The sequence below is a fragment of the Macrobrachium nipponense genome, chromosome 42, assembly GCF_015104395.2.
Source record: "Macrobrachium nipponense isolate FS-2020 chromosome 42, ASM1510439v2, whole genome shotgun sequence".
Taxonomy (NCBI): domain Eukaryota; kingdom Metazoa; phylum Arthropoda; class Malacostraca; order Decapoda; family Palaemonidae; genus Macrobrachium; species Macrobrachium nipponense.
This window is the reverse complement of record NC_061103.1, coordinates 43,662,718-43,682,717: the sequence shown is the minus strand read 5'-3', so window position 1 is coordinate 43,682,717 and position 20,000 is coordinate 43,662,718. Positions and strand designations below refer to the sequence as shown.

Genomic DNA, 20,000 nt, shown 5'->3' with positions numbered 1-20,000 from the left:
TCTCTCTCTTTCTCTTCAACTCTGGTGTCCCATGGTATTGCGACATCAATGAGTGATACTTTCTTCTTGACTTTGTCAATCAACGTCACGTCTGGTCTGTTTGCACGTATCACCCTATCCGTTCTGATACCATAGTCCCAGAGGATCTTTGCCTGATCGTTTTCTATTACTCCTTCAGGTTGGTGCTCGTACCACTTATTACTGCAAGGTAGCTGATGTTTCTTGCACAGGTTCCAGTGGAGGGCTTTTGCCACTGAATCATGCCTCTTTTTGTACTGGTTCTGTGCAAGTGCCGGGCATTCGCTTGCTATGTGGTTTATGGTTTCATTTTTCGTATTGCACTTCCTACATATGGGAGAGATGTTATTTCCGTCTATCGTACTTTGAACATATGGTTGTCTTAGGGCCTGATCTTGTGCCGCTGTTATCATTCCTTCAGTTTCCTTCTTGAGCTCTCCCCTGTAGCCATTGCCAATTGTCATCGCTGGCTAGTTCTTTAGTCTGTCTCATGTATTGTCCGTGCATTGGGATGGGTGACCGCTCTCCTCGGCGTTGATTCCTTGGGAAAGGATCTTTACCATAATTTCCTCAGTCTACTCAGCTGTAAATGAGTACCTATCCCTGATGGGGTAGGGTCCAGCTATGGGTTAAATAGCAAAACTCAGCAATGATGGAAAGAAATGAAGGAATAAACGATAACGACGTAAATGGAACCTCTGGCAACAGAGGAGCCTCGTCCGGCAACCAGGTATTCAACCCAATTGTAGGGGAAGACGGTCAGGTACTTGGAGGTCGTCATCCAGCAACTGATCATTATTATTATTATTATTATTATTATTATTATTATTATTATTATTATTATTATTATTACTACCCTTAAACCATGGTTTATATGAAACAATAATCAATATATATATATATATATATATATATAATATATATATATATATACATACATATATATATATATCTATATATATATATATATATATATAATTTACACGCTCGGAAATTTTGCAAATAAATCTATGAAACTCCTGTTTACACTATAGAGAATAACTATCTTTATGGGAATTTTCAATCAGAAAGCATATTAAGTTCTGAAACTTTTTAAACATGGAATTCAAGAATAATATAAATGAAATCATTCAGATCAATATAATGATGTGTTCCAGATCTCTTTGCATAAATACCACTACACTTAATTTGCGTACATACGGTCTGCTCTCTCTCTCTCTCTCTCTCTCTCTCTCTCCTCTGCAAACTTCGTAAAAGGTGTCTAACTTTAGCAACATACATCACCAAATTACGTCTACCTGTAATATCGGTGTCTCTCTTATATAGAATAACATCCACCCTCTCTCTCTCTCTCTCTCTCTCTCTCTCTCTCTCTCTCTCTCTCTCTCTCTCTCTCTCTCTTTGAAGTAATAAATAACAGCACGCAATCCATCGATCCGATGACAAAGGGCGAAACTCCTTGGATACCTTTACATACGCCGTGATGAATGATCGGATCGCAGAGAGAGAGAGAGAGAGAGAGAGAGAGAGAGAGAGAGAGAGAGAGAGAGAGAGAGAGAGAGAGAGAAGGGAACCATAAAAAGATGAAAAATGTATTCCGAAACCTGAGAGCATCTTTTAACCAATATCCGATAGGGTGGTCAATTCGATGATCTTCTGTAGCGTATTCAGAAGAAGAAGAACAAGAACAAGAAGAACAAGAAGAAGGAGAAGAACTCCAATAAGAAAGACATAGGGGAACATCCTCCATCATTGTCTCTACCTTTCCGGAGAAAGTCTAATTTCGTGGCGAAATCCAAATCTCTTTCTTAATATGGAAAAGTCCATGTTAAAGGAAATCCATTTTTTTTTTTTTTTTTTTTACAAAGTACGAAATCTCTTTCTTAATTTGGGAAAGTCCACATTTTTTGGGTGAAAGTCCATTTTCCTCACAAAGTCCACTTTCTTGAGAGTTAACTTCTCTCGAGAAGGCCCGGATCCTTGAGGAAGTCCTACATGAGTTGGGTCTTTTGGGCAAAAAGTCCGTTAGATGTAAAGTCCAATTTAATTCATTTCCGTCAACGAGTGACGTAATGGAACGTAGAATTTGATTGTTGTTAAAATTATTAATTTAATTCGTAACATTTCTAAAAACTTTCCTCCAAAATAAAAGGAAGGGTCCTTGGAGAAATAATATAAAATCAAACCCAAGAAAAGCACAAGTGATTACTTATAAAGAAAATAAAAAATAAATACGAAAGCTTCCTAATACGCAAACCCATTCATAAACAAGATAATGAAGGATGCTTCTAACTGAATACATTAAAAACAAAACGATAAAGAAAGCCTCTAACTGATGAATTCACAAACATGAAAAACAATTTTTAAAATGTCTCCAACAGAAGAATGCACACAAAAACATAAATAAAAGTCTCTAACAAAAGATTTTAAAAATCTGACTACAGACATTATAAACAAAAGAATAACAAATGCCTTTGACTAATAAATTCATAAACAAATCAACAAAGAATTTATGAGAAAAACAATAAAAAAAATGTCTCCCACTGATGAATACCTGCAAAAACATAAATAAAAGTCTCTAACAAAAGAATTTTAAAATCTGACTGAAGACATTTTCAACAAAAGAATAAAGAATGCCTTTGATTAATAAATTCATAAATAAATCAACAAAATATTTTTAAGAAAAACAATTTAAAATATCAATAAAAAATGTCTCCAACTGAAGAATGGACACAAAAATCATAAATAAATGCCTGTAACAAAAGAAGTTATAAACAAAACAACATCTTCATTCAAACAAAGCAACTGCAAACAATCATTCGCCAAACGTTCCGGCAAAAAAAACGAAACGGAGCAAAAGTAAACAAAGAAACAAAAATACACCGACAAATGAAACAAGTACGGTATTTGGTTTTTATTTCGAGGGAATCAAATAAAAAAAAAAAGACAAACGTGTGATCAAAATGAATAGACTGACGAGGTCCCACCACAGGGAGTTGAATCCTTCGTAATGCACCCCCCCCCCCACCCCCCTCAAGCCGATTTTGACACAAAAACCTCTTTGATGAATGACAATTAAAATGAACAAACAAACGATTTGTGTGAGGCTTTATTTTGTTATAGTTGTATATATATACGTATATATATACACATACACATATACGTATGTGTGTGTGGTGTGTGTATATATATGTTTTATATATATATATATATATATATAGTATATATATATATATGTGTGTGTGTGTGTGTGTGTGTGTGTGTGTATATATATATATATATATATATATATATATATATATATATATATATATATATAATATAAAGGTATAAAACCACGAAGAAAAGAGAAACACAAGAGGAGAGAGCAGAGAGAGAGAGAGAGAGAGAGAGAGAGAGAGAGAGAGAGAGAAAGGTCATCAAATAAAATTCATTCAAATGGATATATATATATATATATATATATATATATATATATATATATATGTATATATATAAATATATATAATATATATATATATATATATACATATATATATATGTACGCATTAATGTGGATAATTGCCTAATGTGAACATTAGGCAGAAAAATTGCCTAATCTCCATATTAGGCAATTTGTTTTGACACAATGTTGACAATAGGCAAATTACTTGCCTATTGTCAACATTAGGCATGATTTTCAGATTAGGCGAGGGTATTTTGCCTAATGTGAATTGAATGACGAACAACTGTAACTAGAGTGTTGTTCCAATGTTGTTCGAAACTTTGGGTCTGTCACTCAAGCCATTATCCTTTGGTGAGTGTGCTACGCTAAGGGTCCCGGAATGTCGATCATGGTCCAACAGATCTTTAAAAATCTGTTAGTGGTCGTCCTCTGGGAACAAGATGAACTATACACTGTAGGTTGTCGGGAGGGAATTCTTGGACCAAAATTTACAGCAGCTGATCTATTAGTGCAATCAAACAGCCCCTGATAAAGTCTGAAGAGGTTCCTGATATCTGCCTATCGCTTAGAACAGCAACAGGAAGAACCACTGGTGGGCAAGGATATATAAAGTGCCAATGTACTACTCAATGTACATCAGGACGATGCAGCTGCCTAAGAAAAAAATTTAGATGCAACTCACGCCGTCACCCGGGCAGATCATGCAAAAATTTCTGATTCGACTCAACTGAACCCTGACATCTATTGACTTATTTCTCTTTTACTGATATTGCATTAATTATGTTTATGTTTATTCAAATAAATTGGAAGTCTTTAAACTGCCTCTACATTAACCATGTTGCATTCTCTTGTAACCTCCCGTGGGTTGTCTGCAGGATTAATTGCCATTCCTACACTAAACCATAATATATGTTTAGATTAGGCAGTCGTATTCACATCGGGCAAAATTGAGCTGCATAATTTGAACAACAGGCATATTTTGCCTAATGTTAACAAATTGTAAACTTTATGCAAACTGCTTGCTTAATGTACACATTAGGCAATTTTCTGCCTAATGTTCACATTAGGCAATTATCCACATTATGCGTAACATATATATACATCAATTCACTGAGGAACACATTCAAACCGGAATAAATATATATAGCAATGATAAAAATTAAAATCATAAATCGGGAAAACATCCATAACCTTTTAATAAATTTCATATCTACGAAAGTAAACAAAAATGTAGATAACGGTTAATGTATGGGAATAAATCTATTATTAATATACTCAATACCTACGAAAACTACGAAATGAGAATACGATCTTTAAAATGTAAAATAATATACTAGAAAATCGAAAGACGTAAATAGCAAGAATGAAAACATATTATAAAAAACACACACACACACACACACCAGGTATTATGAAAAAACCTCCTGTAAATAATTTGAAAATGGGCAAACTAACAAACTCGTCCAATTTCACAAAAAAAAACAAGAAAATATTCACAGAAAAATAAAACATTGGAAAAAAATAATGTGTTTAAAAGAAAAAACACGAAAAAATATATTTCACAGAAAAAACAAAAAAAAAAATATTTCAAAGAGAAAACGAGATAAACAATATAATTCACAGAAAAAAATGGAATAAAAGGATAAACTCCACAGAAAAACAAACAGAAGAAAAAAATTTCACATAAAAATCAAGGAAAAAATAAATTTGACAGAAAAAAACAAGAAAATGTACTTCAGAAAAAAATACATTTCACAGAAAAAAAAACAGAAGAAAAATTAATTTCACGGGAAAAAACAAAGAAAAAAAGTCATTTCACAGGAAAAAAACACAAGAAAAAAATTAAAGGAGTATACTGCCGCACCAGCAACACGAACGGAGAGAGAGAGAGAGAGAGAGAGAGAGAGGAAAGAATAAATCAATAACGGAATGAAGTTGCCTATGGCAGCTTTCTTCTCCAGTCTGCTTGGGGAAACCTCAGACGGGAGACGCCTTTGAAACTTGAGGGCAGGGGGGGGAGGGGGTTAGATGACACGGACACAATGCTTTGACGGACGCCCTCCCTGCCGCCGCCCCCCCCCCTCTCCCTCATACCCTCACCCCAAGGGAACGGGGGAGGGGGGCTTCCTCCCTCTCATTCGGGAGGAGGGGGGAGAGTGGGAGGAATATATGGCGCTCTCAGGGGCGACAAAGCGGAAAGGATTGACAATGAATCTAGTTCTCACGGTTTTTCGAGACGGTGAAGATGAACGGTGTGAACAGTGAAGGTACGTATGGAGGAACGTCCAGGTGAGAGTGAGGATAATAAACAGACGGAATAAGCTGACAGAAAATAAAGAGACGGGAGAGAATAATACAAAAATGGACGGGAAACAAATCAGATTTGGGACTGTCACGACTGATATGCAGAACATAATATGTTGGCGTTCATACCCGGGAACTTGTTTAATAAGTGACACTACGCTAAAGCGTATGTATGTATGTATGTATGTATGTATGTATGTATGTATGTATGTATGTATATATATATATATATATATATATATATATATATATATATATATATATATATATATATATATATATATATATAGTTGCGTTCATACCCGGGAACGTGTTTGATAAGTGGCCCTACGCTAATACGTATGCATGTATGTGTATACAAGTATATATACATATATATATATATATATATATATATATATATATATATACAAGGGATTAGAAGATTAGGAGACAATAGCAATGATATTGAAGACAAAAAAGGCGTCATTCGAGGGGTCCGCAGATTCGAGAATTCCATCCAAGAAAAAAAAACAAGAGAGAGAGAGAGAGAGAGAGAGAGAGAGAGAGAGAGAATATTCCCTTAGGCCGAGAAGTGACGATTAAATATACAGAAGGGACTGGAAAATGGAAAAAGACTGGAAAAGGAGATGAAACAAAATTGACTACAAATGAAAACTTAATACATACTTTTAGTTTCTAATTGGTAGGTTTTGGTAAAAAGGATTTTACGGTCGAAATAGTGAGGGAAATAATGGTTTGATCTAGAGCAAATATCTATTTAAAAAAGAGAAAACGCAGGACAGAGAGAGAGAGAGAGAGAGAGAGAGAGAGAGAGAGAGAGAGAGAGAGAGAGAGAGAGAGAGAGAGAGATGGTACACCGACTTCTCAAAGAAATAGAATGTCTTTTCTCAATAATAATAATAATAATAATAATAATAATAATAATAATAATAATAATAATAATAAATAATAATAATAATTACGTAAACAAAAAGTCTGAAAAAAAATTGTTCATCACCAACTCAAAACAAACAAACAAACGAACGGGCAATAACCTTTATGGAGAAAGGCAACAAACAAAGAGCAAATGAACAAAAAACAAACTCAGGAAAAAATAAACAATTATATGAACAAAAAAACAAATAAATAAACAAGGAAACAAGAACAAATAAGCATACAAACAAGCAAAAAATCTAAATAAACAAATACATGAACATATAAGAAAATAAAGAAACAAAAAGCAAATGCACAAACCAACAAACAAAATACAAACAAATAAACAAGAACAAATAAGCATACAAACACGCAAAAAACAAAATAAACAAATACATGAACGCACAAACAAATAAAGAAACAAATAAGCGAATGCACAAACCAACAAACAATAAACAACCAAAAGAAACAAATAAGCAAATGCACAAACCAACAAACAATAAGCAACCAAATAAATAAAAAAATAAACTTACAAATAACAATAAACCAATAAAAAACAAATAAAAGTAGAAAAACAAAAATAAATATACAAATCAACAAAAAAGGAAAACACACAAAATTACAAATAAACAAATAAGCAAAAACGCACAAACAAACAACAAAAACAAGCAAACAATCAAACAAACAAGAGCCAAAAACAAAACAAAGTCTTACCTGGAGAGAATTAGAGTAGATGGCTGGAGCGTCAGTCGTACTGACTCTTGTCCATAGGACCATTTTGAAGTCTTATTGATTTATTTATTTTTTTAAATATTTTTTTTTCTAATTTCCTCAAACAGACATCGAAGTTCGAATTTTTTTTTCGTTTCTGCTATTTTTTTTTTTTTATATTTTCCTCAATTATATTTAGTTTTCGTTTTTTAAATATTTTTTTCTAATTTCCTCAAGTAGACATCGAAGTGCTATTTACTTTTTTTCGTTTTTGAATTTTTTTTTCTTATATTTTGCTCAAATAGACATTTAAGTCTTATTTTTTCGTGTTTTTAAATATACTTTCTAATTTCCTCATATAGACATTGAAGATCTCTCAATTTTTTTTTCTATATTCTGCTCAAATAGACATTTAAGTTTTATTTTATTTTTTTCGTTTTTTAAATATTTTTTCTAATTTCCTCAAAACAGACGTTGAAGCTCTATTTTTTTTCGTTTTTGATAATTTTTTCTTATATATTTTCTTCAAATAGACATTTAAGTCTTAGTTAGGTATTTCGTTTATTTAATATTTTTTTCTAATTTTGCGTCAAATAGGAATAGAAGACTTACATATTTTTGTTTCTTATCTAATATTTTCCTCAATTAGACATTAAAGACTTATTTTTTAGTTTTTTCAAATATTTTCCTCAATTAGACACTGAAGTCTAACTTGATTTTTTTTCCCTTTTAAATATTATTTTCAAATATTTTCCACAAAGAGACTTCGAAATCTCTCATTTATTATTTTATTTTCCAAAGTTTCTTATTTCATTTTATTTTTTGAGGTTTCCCCACTAATTCACAAAGGGAACAAATTCCCCCCCTTCAGGTATGACACCAATTATACATCTTTGTGCTGAAAATCATCTCGTAGGAGAATTTTTTACAAAATTCTTCTGAACACTCATTTATCATCTATTCATTCTTTTTTTTGTGCATCTATCAAGAGTTTTTCGAACGTTTCTCCTTCAGTTCAACATTTTTTTTTTTTTCAGTTCCTTTTCCACTGGCCTCCAAGTTTATACCAAGGTGAGACACCTTCAAAATTTACCTGGCTGGATATTGCAATTAAAAATATTAAAAGTATTTAATATAAATTGGAAAATAAATTTTAGGTGCAACCGTCAGTATTAGGAGTGAATGCTTTAGTTAGTGAGTAATGCACATACTACGCACGCACATACACACCCACATACACTCAAGTACACCTTTGAATAGCAGCGTGAGTTTATTATTATTATTATTATTATTATTATTATTATTATTATTATATTTATTATTATAAAATTACATATAGTATATATATACATATATATATATATATATATATTCATCTATATATTATCATAAATAACAATAGCTGTCACAGTCATCATTATTCATCGATCATCAAGATTAACAAAAATAATATCATCCGTCACTGTCAAATATTCATCATTATTCATTAATATCATCCTCATCATACCATCGCAATCATCACCCAAAAAATTACCGTTCTTGTTTATACGACAAACAAAGAGGTAAATTTAAAATCTTCCAAGATTCCACCTTTTGGAGAAACTGGTCGATAATTCCCAAAATCTCGTCTTTAATCTGTGCTGATGCATAATGCACCCCAACACGAACAATTATTCATGCAATCTTAGATCGATATAGCGCAGAGAGAGAGAGAGAGAGAGAGAGAGAGAGAGAGAGAGAGAGAATCTAACGCTATGGCATTTCACCGCCGAACAACGCTGCCTGACGTACAAGGTAGAGCGTTTGAGCCATAAAGTGAACGTTCCTTTCGCCTTCGTTGACATAATCTGAACGACTTATCCGGAAACGATTGATTTTTTAGGTCATGTTTCTCATATATGTCTAAAGTAGAATGGCAAAACGGAGACTTGTGGATAGATATTGGATGGTAATGAGAGAGAGAGAGAGAGAGAGAGAGAGAGAGAGAGAGAGAGAGAGAGACTGAAAAACAGGGTCAAGCTGCTGCTTCTGGTGGGCCCCGTGAAGTTTGTGAGAGAGAGTGCTACCGTGTTCTGTCTCCTCTCTCTCTCTCTCTCTCGCGTGTGGACTCCCTATTGATTTAACCGAGTTTGGGGAGCATTACTTAGCAAGCACCAGGAGCAGCGGCGGCGGTGGTGGCATCGGCCTAGCTCCGACTACCTGCCACCTATATATCTACCGTCTCTTTTATCTCGAGCTTCTTCTCCTTCTTCTTCTTCTGCTCCCTTCTCCGTTATCTCTACCACCCTCTTCTTTTCCCTTCTCTTTTATCAACCCTCCTCTTCCCCTTCTGCAGTTATCTACCTCATTCTTCTTCTCTCCCGATTCTTCTGTTATATTTTCGCTGCGAGAACCACATCGGCCTAGTTCGAACTTCCTGCCACCTTTATGCTTCCACTGTTCGCTCTATCTTCTTCTTCTTCTTCTTCTTCCTTCTCTCGTATCTTTCTATCTTCTTGTCCATTTTCTCTTATCTACCTTCTTGTTCTTCTCCCTCACTGTTATCCACCCTCTTTTTCTCCCTTTCTTTTCTCGTAATTTTTCTCTCACAGAGCGACATCGGTTTAGCCCCCTACCACCTTCGTAATTCCTCTGTTATCGCTACCTCCTCCTTCTCCCTTCCCAGTAATCTACCCCCGCTTTCTTTTTTCCTTTTTTTCCCCTTCTTTTTTTTTTTTTTTTTCCCCCCATTTTTCCTCTGTTATTCCCACCGTTCTTCTTGCTTTTCTTCTTCTTCTTCTTCTTCTTCTTCTTCTTCTTCCCTTCCCTGTTATCCACCCTCTTCTCCTCCCTTGCTTTCCATGTTATTTTCCCCTCCCAGAACCGATAAAGGTTCATTTTCAATGCCCAAAACAACTTGTCCACAGAATTAGCTCTTCTACAAGCAGAGCGTCTAATTACTAAGCCATTTGGCGTGTGTGTGTGTGTGTGTGTGTGTGTGTGTGTGTGAGAGAGAGAGAGAGAGAGAGAGAGAGAGAGAGAGAGAGAGAGAGAGAATATTCAGCCTTCAAGAATTACTAGTTGGTAACCTCACGGCCAATCAGAGGACAGGATACATGGGTCAGAGTCACGTGATCCTACACATCTTATATATATTAATTCTAATATATATATATATATATATATATATATATATATATATATATATATATCTATATATAGTCTTTCCTATTTTATGCCATTTTACAATAGGTCTTTTTAAATCTTTTTAAATACCTGGATTTAATGTGAAGATTTATTGATACCTAAGAATTAAAAATATAATATTACATTACATTTAACTGGTTATATAAAATTATTTTTTCTATAAAAATAAACAAATGTTAAATTTCAATGTGAAAATATATTTATATTAAAAGGCATAATGAATAAACAATCGATAAGAAGATAATAAGACCACACGTAATAGGACGAAAACTAACAGCAGAGAGAGAGAGAGAGAGAGAGAGAGAGAGAGAGAGGAGAAGAGAGAGAGAGAGAGAGAGAGTTTGCAGAACAGATGTTTGATGTTATGATTCTATACCAGCTAAAGTCTACCCTCGAGCAGCACTAGGAGAGCGAGAGAGAGAGAGAGAGAGAAGAGAGAGAGAGAGAGAGAGAGAGAGAGAGAGAGAGAGAGATCTTGAATATGAAATATGACCTCTTTTCAAAAGAGAGGATTGCAAAAAAATAAATATATAAATAACGGGACTTTTTATGTTAAATCTTAATGTTAGATGTTGAATGCTATACGTTAACATCAGCGTTAATTACAACATATATATATATATATATATTATATATATATATATGTCTATATATACATCACAAAAACACTATCGCAAGCAATAACACACATGTAATAACCTTCGATCATTTAACCTTAAACAGTGTTGGCTGCGGTCAGCGAATGGACGGGTGATCACTTTGTTTACACGGTAGCTTCGAACCATACAGACCACACGACTCTATATATTTGTTATTCGTCTTTCTCCTCTGGAGTTTCAGTGCGGCCTTGATTCGCTGTTAAGCCGCCGATTATGAATTGAAATTCCCGCCGGAGGATCTCGTTACGGGGCTGGAAGGGCGTTCAGGTATGGCTTCTCCAATCGTCGGTCTCTCTCTCTCTCTCTTCTCTCTCTCTCTCTCTCTCTCTCTTTCAACGGAAATCTGTATTATCCGAACACAGCGGTAGATGAAAAAGCTAGATTTACAGACTTCTCTCTCTCTCTCTCTCTCTCTCTCTCTCTCTCTCTCTCTCTCTCTCTCTCTACAGAAATATACATAGCAAGAATACTGCGGTAGATGAAAAAGCTAGATTTACAGAGCTCTCTCTCTCTCTCTCTCTCTCTCTCTCTCTCTCGTAACTATTCACGTTGAAGGCCTTCGCTGCAATTGAGAAAGTTACCTGTATCTATCAATAAATACTAGGTATAGAGTAACACCACGTATGGATATGTATGCCAATACAAACACCTATACATACAATACATTCCTCAAGGAATACAAACAATATTGTAGTATGTTAGTATTTTTGTTAGTTTTATATTTTTGTTAGTTTTATTTATTATTCATCACATCCCCGCAATTAATTTTTTTTGTTTGAACAATTATCAGCAGTACTAGATCTATAGTAAATCAATATATATATATATATATATATATATATATATATATATATATATATTTATATATGTATACTATATATATACGTATATATATACATATATGTAATATATACATGTGTGATTAATATGCATAGTATATTAATTTTAAACACACATGTTATACTATACATATATGTATATATAACAAATACGTATATTCACACACACAAACATACATATATATATATATATATATATATATATATATATATATATATATATATATATATAATATATATATATATATATATATATATATATAATATATAGATTTATAAATATATTATAGCATACATATATCCGATTCTAGACACTGATTCATGACCTCAGGTCAACCTAGCTACCCACCAACTAATTCAAAAGCGATTTCCGACGTCTGACCTGCCCTCGAGGCTTCATATATACCACGAGGTCACGCCGTGGCACCCTCTCAAAAATGAACGAGGACTACCTGACCTCAGGTCAGGGTTCGTTTGATACGAGGTGTTTCCTACTTGTCAAATTGTGGACCTCGGGGTGTATCTCTTTTGGAAGGTGTGTTGTGTAAGGGAAATGATAATTGGTTTTAATAGGAGTAGAATAATGTATTATTTATTGTATATATATATATATATATATATATATATATATATATATAATACATTTAGACAATATATGTATTATAATACATATACATACATATATCTAAAATATATATGTAATATCATAGAATATAATATATTATATTTACATATACATAAATGTATAAATATATATAATATACATATACAATATATATACTATATCATATATATATATATAATCAATTAAATAATATATGTATATATAATATACATAGGTAATTAGATACAATGGTAGTTATATAAATTTATCACATTTTAAACGAACTAAATGAAAACCACCGTCAGAGAGAGAGAGAGAGAGAGAGAGAGAGAGAGAGAGAGAGAGAGAGAGAGAGAGCTACTATCAATTTCAGAAAGGAAAAAAGCATGAGCCATGGGACCTCTACAAAGATTTAGAAAATATAAACAAAACGCAAAATACCTTTTTCCTCTCTATAAAACTGAGGGCTTAAATCAGGTCATAAGTCAAACTAGGCGGAATCTAACAGGAAGCCATTAAAGGCCGGTGAAATCGGGAAGTCACGAGTCAATTTAGAGGAATATAGTGGATCAAGGGGTATTTCTCTCTCTCTTCTCTTTCTCTTCTCTCTCTCTCCTCTCTCTCTCTCTCTCTCTCTCTCTCTCTCTCTCTCTCTCTCTCTCTCTCTGAAGTTTTCAGACTTTTTTTCTCTATTTGTAACAGATCTTTAATTTACGCAATTTAATATATATAATATATATATATATATATATGTGTGTGTGTGTGTGTGTGTGTGTGTGTGTGTGTGTGTGTGTGTGTGTTGTCTCAAGTGATGACCTGAGCAATCTTGATTAAAAAGTTCGTCGTACCAGAGATTTCATGACTAACAATTGCCTATTATAATTAATTATTATTATTATTATTATTATTATTATTATTATTATTATTATTATTATTATTATTATCATTATTATTATTATTATTATTATTATTATTAAAGAACAGAAAAGATAAAAACGGAAGAATTAAAACCGAGAAGAAAGACAAATGTACCAGAACAAATGAGAAGAAATTTGAAACCTTTTGAATTATTATTATTTTTTTTTTTTTTTTTGCTCTATCACAGTCCTCCAATTCGACTGGGTGGTATTTATAGTGTGGGGTTCCGGGTGCATCCTGCTCCTTAGGAGTCCATCACCTTTCTTACTTATGTGTGCCGTTTCTAGGACACACTCTTCTGCATGAGTCCTGGAGCTACTTCAGCATCTAGTTTTTCTAGATTCCTTTTCAGGGATCTTGGGATCGTGCCTAGTGTTCCTATGATTGGGTGGCACAATTTCCACTGGCATATCCCATATCCTTCTTATTTCTATTTTCAGATCTTGATACTTATCCATTTTTCCCTCTCTTTCTCTTCAACTCTGGTGTCCCATGGTATTGCGACATCAATGAGTGATACTTTCTTCTTGATTTTGTCAATCAACGTCACGTCTGGTCTATTTGCATGTACCACCCTATCTGTTCTGATACCATAGTTCCAGAGGATCTTTGCCTCATCGTTTTCTATCACTCCTTCAGGTTGGTGCTCGTACCACTTATTACTGCAAGGTAGCTGATGTTTCTTGCACAGGCTCAAAAGGAAGGTTTTTGCCACTGAATCATGCCTCTTTTTGTACTGGTTCTGTGCAAGTGCCGGACAATCGCTTGCTATGTGGTTTATGGTTTCATTTTTTGTATTGCACTTCCTACATATGGGAGAGATGTTATTTCCGTCTATTGTTCTTTGAATATATCTGGTTCTTAGGGCCTGATCTTGTGCCGCTGCTATCATTCCTTCAGTTTCCTTCTTTAGCTCTCCCCTCTGTAGCCATTGCCACGTGTCATCACTGGCTAGTTCTTTAGTCTGTCTCATGTATTGTCCGTGCATTGGTTTGTTGTGCCAGTCTTCTGTTCTGTTTGTAATTCTCCTGTCTCTGTATATTTCTGGGTCTTCGTCTACTTTTATTAGTCCTTCTTCCCATGCACTCTTTAGCCACTCGTCTTCACTGGTTTTCAGATATTGCCCCAGTGCTCTGTTCTCGATGGTGACGCAGTCCTCTATACTTGGTAGTCGTCTCCCTCCTTCCTTTCGTGTTATGTATAGTCTGTCCGTATTTGCTCTTGGGTGTAGTGCTTTGTGTATTGTCATATGATTCCTGGTTTTCTGATCTATGCTGCGAAGTTCTGCCTTCGTCCATTCCACTATTCCTGCGCTGTATCTGATCACTGGCACTGCCCATGTGTTTATGGCTTTTATAATATTTTCCGGCGTTGAGTTTTGACTTGAGTATCGCCTTGAGTCTCTGCATATATTCTTTCTGATCGTTGTCCTTCATCATCCTTGGTGTTTTTTATATCCCCTCCTTCCATTATTCCCGGGTATTTGTATCCAGTCTCATCTGTGTTTGATGTTGCTCCCATCTGGTAGCTTTATTCCTTCAGTTCTTGTTACTTTGCCCTTTTGTATGTTGACTATGGCGCATTTTTCTATTCCAAACTCCATTCTGATGTCCCCAGATACAATCCTTACAGTCTGGATTAGGGTATCTATTTCCTTGATGCTCTTACCATACAGCTTGATGTCGTACATGAACATCAGTGGTTAATTCTGTTGCCTTCTTATTATTAGCTATTTTATTATTATTATTATTAAATTATTATTATTATTATTATTATTATTATTATATTATTAATGAATATATATTAATTTGGAAATCTTATTATTATTATTATTATTATTATTATTATTATTATTATATTATTATTATTATTATTATTATTATTAATAATATAATAATATATTTTTATTATTTATTAAAATTATTAATTCTTTTTTTTTTTTTTTTTTTTTTTTGCGTCTATCACAGTCCTCCCATTCGACTGGGTGGTATTTATAGTGTGGGGTTCCGGGTTGCATCCTGCCTCCTTAGGAGTCCATCACTCTTCTTACTATGTGTGCCGTTTCTAGGATCACACTCTTCTGCATGAGTCCTGGAGCTACTTCAGCGTCTAGTTTTTCTAGATTCCTTTTCAGGGATCTTGGGATCGTGCCTAGTGCTCCTATGATTATGGGTACAATTTTCCACTGGCATATCCCATATCCTTCTTATTTCTATTTTCAGATCTTGATACTTATCCAATTTTTCCCTCTCTTCTCTTCAAACTCTGGTGTCCATGGTATTGCGACATCAATGAGTGATACTTTCTTCTTGACCTTGTCAATCAACGTCACGTCTGGTCTGTTTGCACGTATCACCCTATCCGTTCTGATGCCATAGTCCCAGAGGATCTTTGCCTGATCGTTTTCTATCACTCCTTCAGGTTGGTACTCGTACCACTTATTACTGCAAGGTAGCTGATGTTTCTTGCACAGGCTCCAGTGGAGGGCTTTTGCTACTGAATCATGCCTCTTTTTGTACTGGTTCTGTGCAAGTGCCAGGCATTCACTTGCTATGTGGTTTATGGTTTCACTTTTCGTATTGCACTTCCTACATATGGGAGAGATGTTATTTCCGTCTATCGTACTTTGAACATATCTGGTTCTTAGGGCCTGATCCTTGTGCCGCTGTTATCATTCCTTCAGTTTCCGTTCTTTAGCTCTCCCCTCTGTAGCCATTGCCAATTGTCATCGCTGGCTAGTTCTTTAGTCTGTCTCATGTATTGTCCGTGCATTGGTTTGTTGTGCCAGTCCTCTTGTTCTTTCTGTCTTTCTACCTGTCTCTGTATATTTCTGGGTCTTCGTCTGCTTTTATTAGTCCTTCTTCCCATGCACTCTTTAGCCACTCGTCTTCACTGGTTTTCAGATATTGCCCCCCAGTGCTCTGTTTTCGATGTGACGCAGTCCTCTATACTTAGTAGTCCTCTCCCTCCTTCCTTTCGTGTTATGTATAGTCTGTCCGTATTTGCTCTTGGGTGTGTAGTGCTTTGTGTATTGTCATATGTTTCCTGGTTTTCTGATCTATGCTGCGGAGTTCTGCCTTCGTCCATTCCACTATTCCTGCGCTGTATCTGATTACTGGCACTGCCCATGTGTTTATGGCTTTTATCATATCCTTTCCGGCGTTGAGTTTTGACTTGAGTATCGCCTTGAGTCTCTGCATATATTCTTTCCTGATTGCGTCCTTCATCTCTTGGTGTTTTATATCTCCTCTTCCATTATTCCTAGGTATTTGTATCCTGTCTCATCTATGTGTTTGATGTTGCTCCCATCTGGTAGCTTTATCCCTTCAGTTCTTGTTACTTTGCCTTTTTGTATGTTGACTAAGGCGCATTTTTCTATTCCAAACTCCATCCTGATGTCCCAGATACAATCCTTACAGTCTGGATTAGGGTATCTATTTCCTTGATGCTCTTACCATACAGCTTGATGTCGTCCATGAACATCAGATGGTTGATTTGGTTGCCTCTTTTCTTGAGTTGGTACCCGGCATCCATCTTCTGTAGTACTTTTGTCATTGGAATCATGGCTACTACGAAGAGTAGTGGGGACAGTGAGTCGCCCTGGAAGATCCCTCTCCTGATATTAACCTCTGCTAGTCTTATTCCAGAGCTTGTAAGTATTGTATTCCAGTTGCGCATTGTATTTTTGAGGAAGCTGATGGTATTTTCCTCTGCCCCATATATTTTCAGGCATTCTATTAGCCATGTGTGTGGTATCATGTCGAAGGCTTTCTTATAGTCTATCCATGCCATGCTTAGGTTGGTTTTCCTTCTCCTACTGTTCTTCATTACCATTTTGTCTATGAGGAGCTGGTCTTTTGTGCCCCTACACTTCCTTCTGCAGCCTTTCTGTTGGTGGGGGATGGTGTTTGTCTCCTCTAAGGTAGTTTGTTATAGCCTTTCACTGATGATACCTGTTAGGTAAAACTTCCACATTATTGGTAGGCAGGTATAGGCCTGTCGTTACTGGCTATATTTCCCTTACTCTTGTCTTTTTGTACTAAGGATGTTCTTCCTGTGGTCATCCATTTGGGTGCTTGGTGATTTGAGATACAATGCTGGAGTTGTTCTGCTATTCGTGGGTGTAGGGCCTTGAAGTTTTTGAGCCAGTATCCATGGACTTCATTCTGGGAGCCTGGGGCTTTCCAGTTTGGCATTTTCTTTAGTTGGTGTCTGACTGTGTCTGTCGTGATATCTGTGAATCTTTGTTTTATTCTCCCTTTTATTATTATTATTATTATTATTATTTATTATTATTATAGATTATTTATTATTATTATTATTATTATTATTTTTTTTTATTATTATCAATAATAAGATAACGGAAACTTTAGACTCGATAGGAAAGAGCCATATACTATACAATTACAAATTGAGTAAAACACACTGACAATCTTCCGACTGGAGAAAATGAATACGAAATTCGGCAAGACAGAAGACCCCAATGAAGCATATAATACCTGAGGAGGTTAAAAGGACCCTCGGGGAAGACAGAACAAGGCGTGATCCGACCTCCAGCTGTGGGGTCTCGGTAAGTATCAATAACCTAGAGACTTTCGAAAATTAAAAGATGAATGCTGCTTTCCATCAATTAAAAATTCAATAGTTAATATTTTAAGATTCTAGTAACGACACGAAATCCTCTAACAGTTACCGAAAATAACGACTCCAAAAAAAAGGATCCATCAATTAAAAATAAGTAAAAATAAATAAAAATAAATAATTGAATAAAATATACAAATAAATTAAATAAATAAATAAAGAAATGAAGATTCACTGCAAAAAAATAAAAAATTCTCCTTATCGTCAAATAACGTCGAGACATCCTCTCCAACAGCTACCGGAAATAACGACTTAAAGCAAAAAAAAAACAACGTCTCTGGCAGACGAGAGAATTCCACGACAATAATTCCTCGAAGTTCGTATTTGTTCTGAACTGCTCTCAGAGTCGGAGGAGTCTGGCAAATCCAGGTATTGGCTCAGCGAGTTTTAACGTCCTTTTAGCACCTGATCAAACTGACTGGCTTCATTCGCATCTCCCGATACGTCAGGAACAGTGTCGAGCTCGGATCGTAAAATTGAGGAAGGAGGAGGAGGAGGAGGAGTCGCGGGATGCGTCAGATATGGGATATGTCAACTATGGAATATGTCAAATATGGAATATGTCAAATATGGAATGTGTCAAATATGAAAAATGTCAGAATGTGTCAAAGTATGGAATGTATCAAATATGAAAAATGTCAGAATGTGTCAAATATGGAATATGTCAAATATGGGATATGTCAAAAATGGAATATGTCAACTATGGAATGTGTCAAAACATGCCAAATATGGAATATGTAAGATGTGGAATATGTCAAATATGGGATACGTCAAATATGGATTATGCCAAATATAGAATGTGTCAAATATGGCAAATGTCAAATATGGAAACTGTCAAACATGGAATATGTCAAATATGGAATGTGTCAAAAATGGAATACGTCAAATATGGATTATGCCAAATTTGGAATATGTCAAATATGGAATGTGTCAAAAATGGAATACGTCAAATATGGATTATGCCAAATATGGAATGTGTCAAATATGGCAAATGTCAAATATGGAAAATGTCAAACATGGAATATGTCAAATATGGATTATGCCAAATATGGAATGTGTCAAATATGGCAAATGTCAAATATGGAAAATGTCAAACATGGAATATGTCAAATAAGGAATGTGTCAAATATGGCAAATGTCAAATATGAAATATGTCAAATATGGAATGTGTCAAATATGGAATGTGTCAAATATGGAATGTGTCAAATATGAAATATGTCAAATATGGAATATGTCAACATGGAACGTGTCAAATATGGAATGTGTCAAATAGGGAAAATGTCAAATATGGAATATGTCATATACGGAATATGTCAAATATGGGATATGTCAAATATGGATTATATCAAATATGGGATATGTTAAATATGGAATATGTCAAATATGGAATATGTCGTGTGGTAAATGAGGTTCTTTGCAAAAGTCAATGAAGCATCTTAAACTTAAGGAACATAATTCCGTTGCATAATTGCTCGTCAAATAAAAATCATACATAAAATAGGCCTCATTTTGAAAATGAATCATGGAAAAACAGAAAGGTTAATTAATTCTTCGCTGCAATTATAAAGGCTAACTAAATCTATTCACTGAAATGTAACTTCCTGGTTAAATCGTTTTCATTTCCTGAAGATTTCTAAAAATTGCTTTAATAATATATAAAAATTAGTAAGCGATAAAACTCGTCGATTCCGACTTGATTTTACATCTAAAAACGTTGCCTGAATAACAAACGACAAAAAAAATAGATGGAGAAATGAATA

The 20,000-nt window shown here is 34.5% G+C and overlaps 1 protein-coding gene across 5 annotated transcripts in view; it reads right to left on the bottom strand.

The window, feature by feature from the left end:
• Nucleotides 1–20,000, bottom strand: part of LOC135213169 (rho GTPase-activating protein 100F-like) — a 341,178-nt gene that overhangs the window by 185,134 nt on the left and 136,044 nt on the right. For 2 of the 5 annotated variants that reach the window (XM_064247120.1, XM_064247121.1), the window contains exon 1: nt 7,397–8,636. The exons of the other annotated variants lie outside the window; for them this stretch is intronic. In XM_064247120.1, coding sequence (XP_064103190.1) covers nt 7,397–7,459 — 63 coding nt within the window. In that variant the 5' untranslated portion in view covers nt 7,460–8,636. Of the gene's footprint in view, nt 1–7,396; nt 8,637–20,000 lie in introns of those variants that run through there. 5 annotated transcript variants of the gene reach the window in all.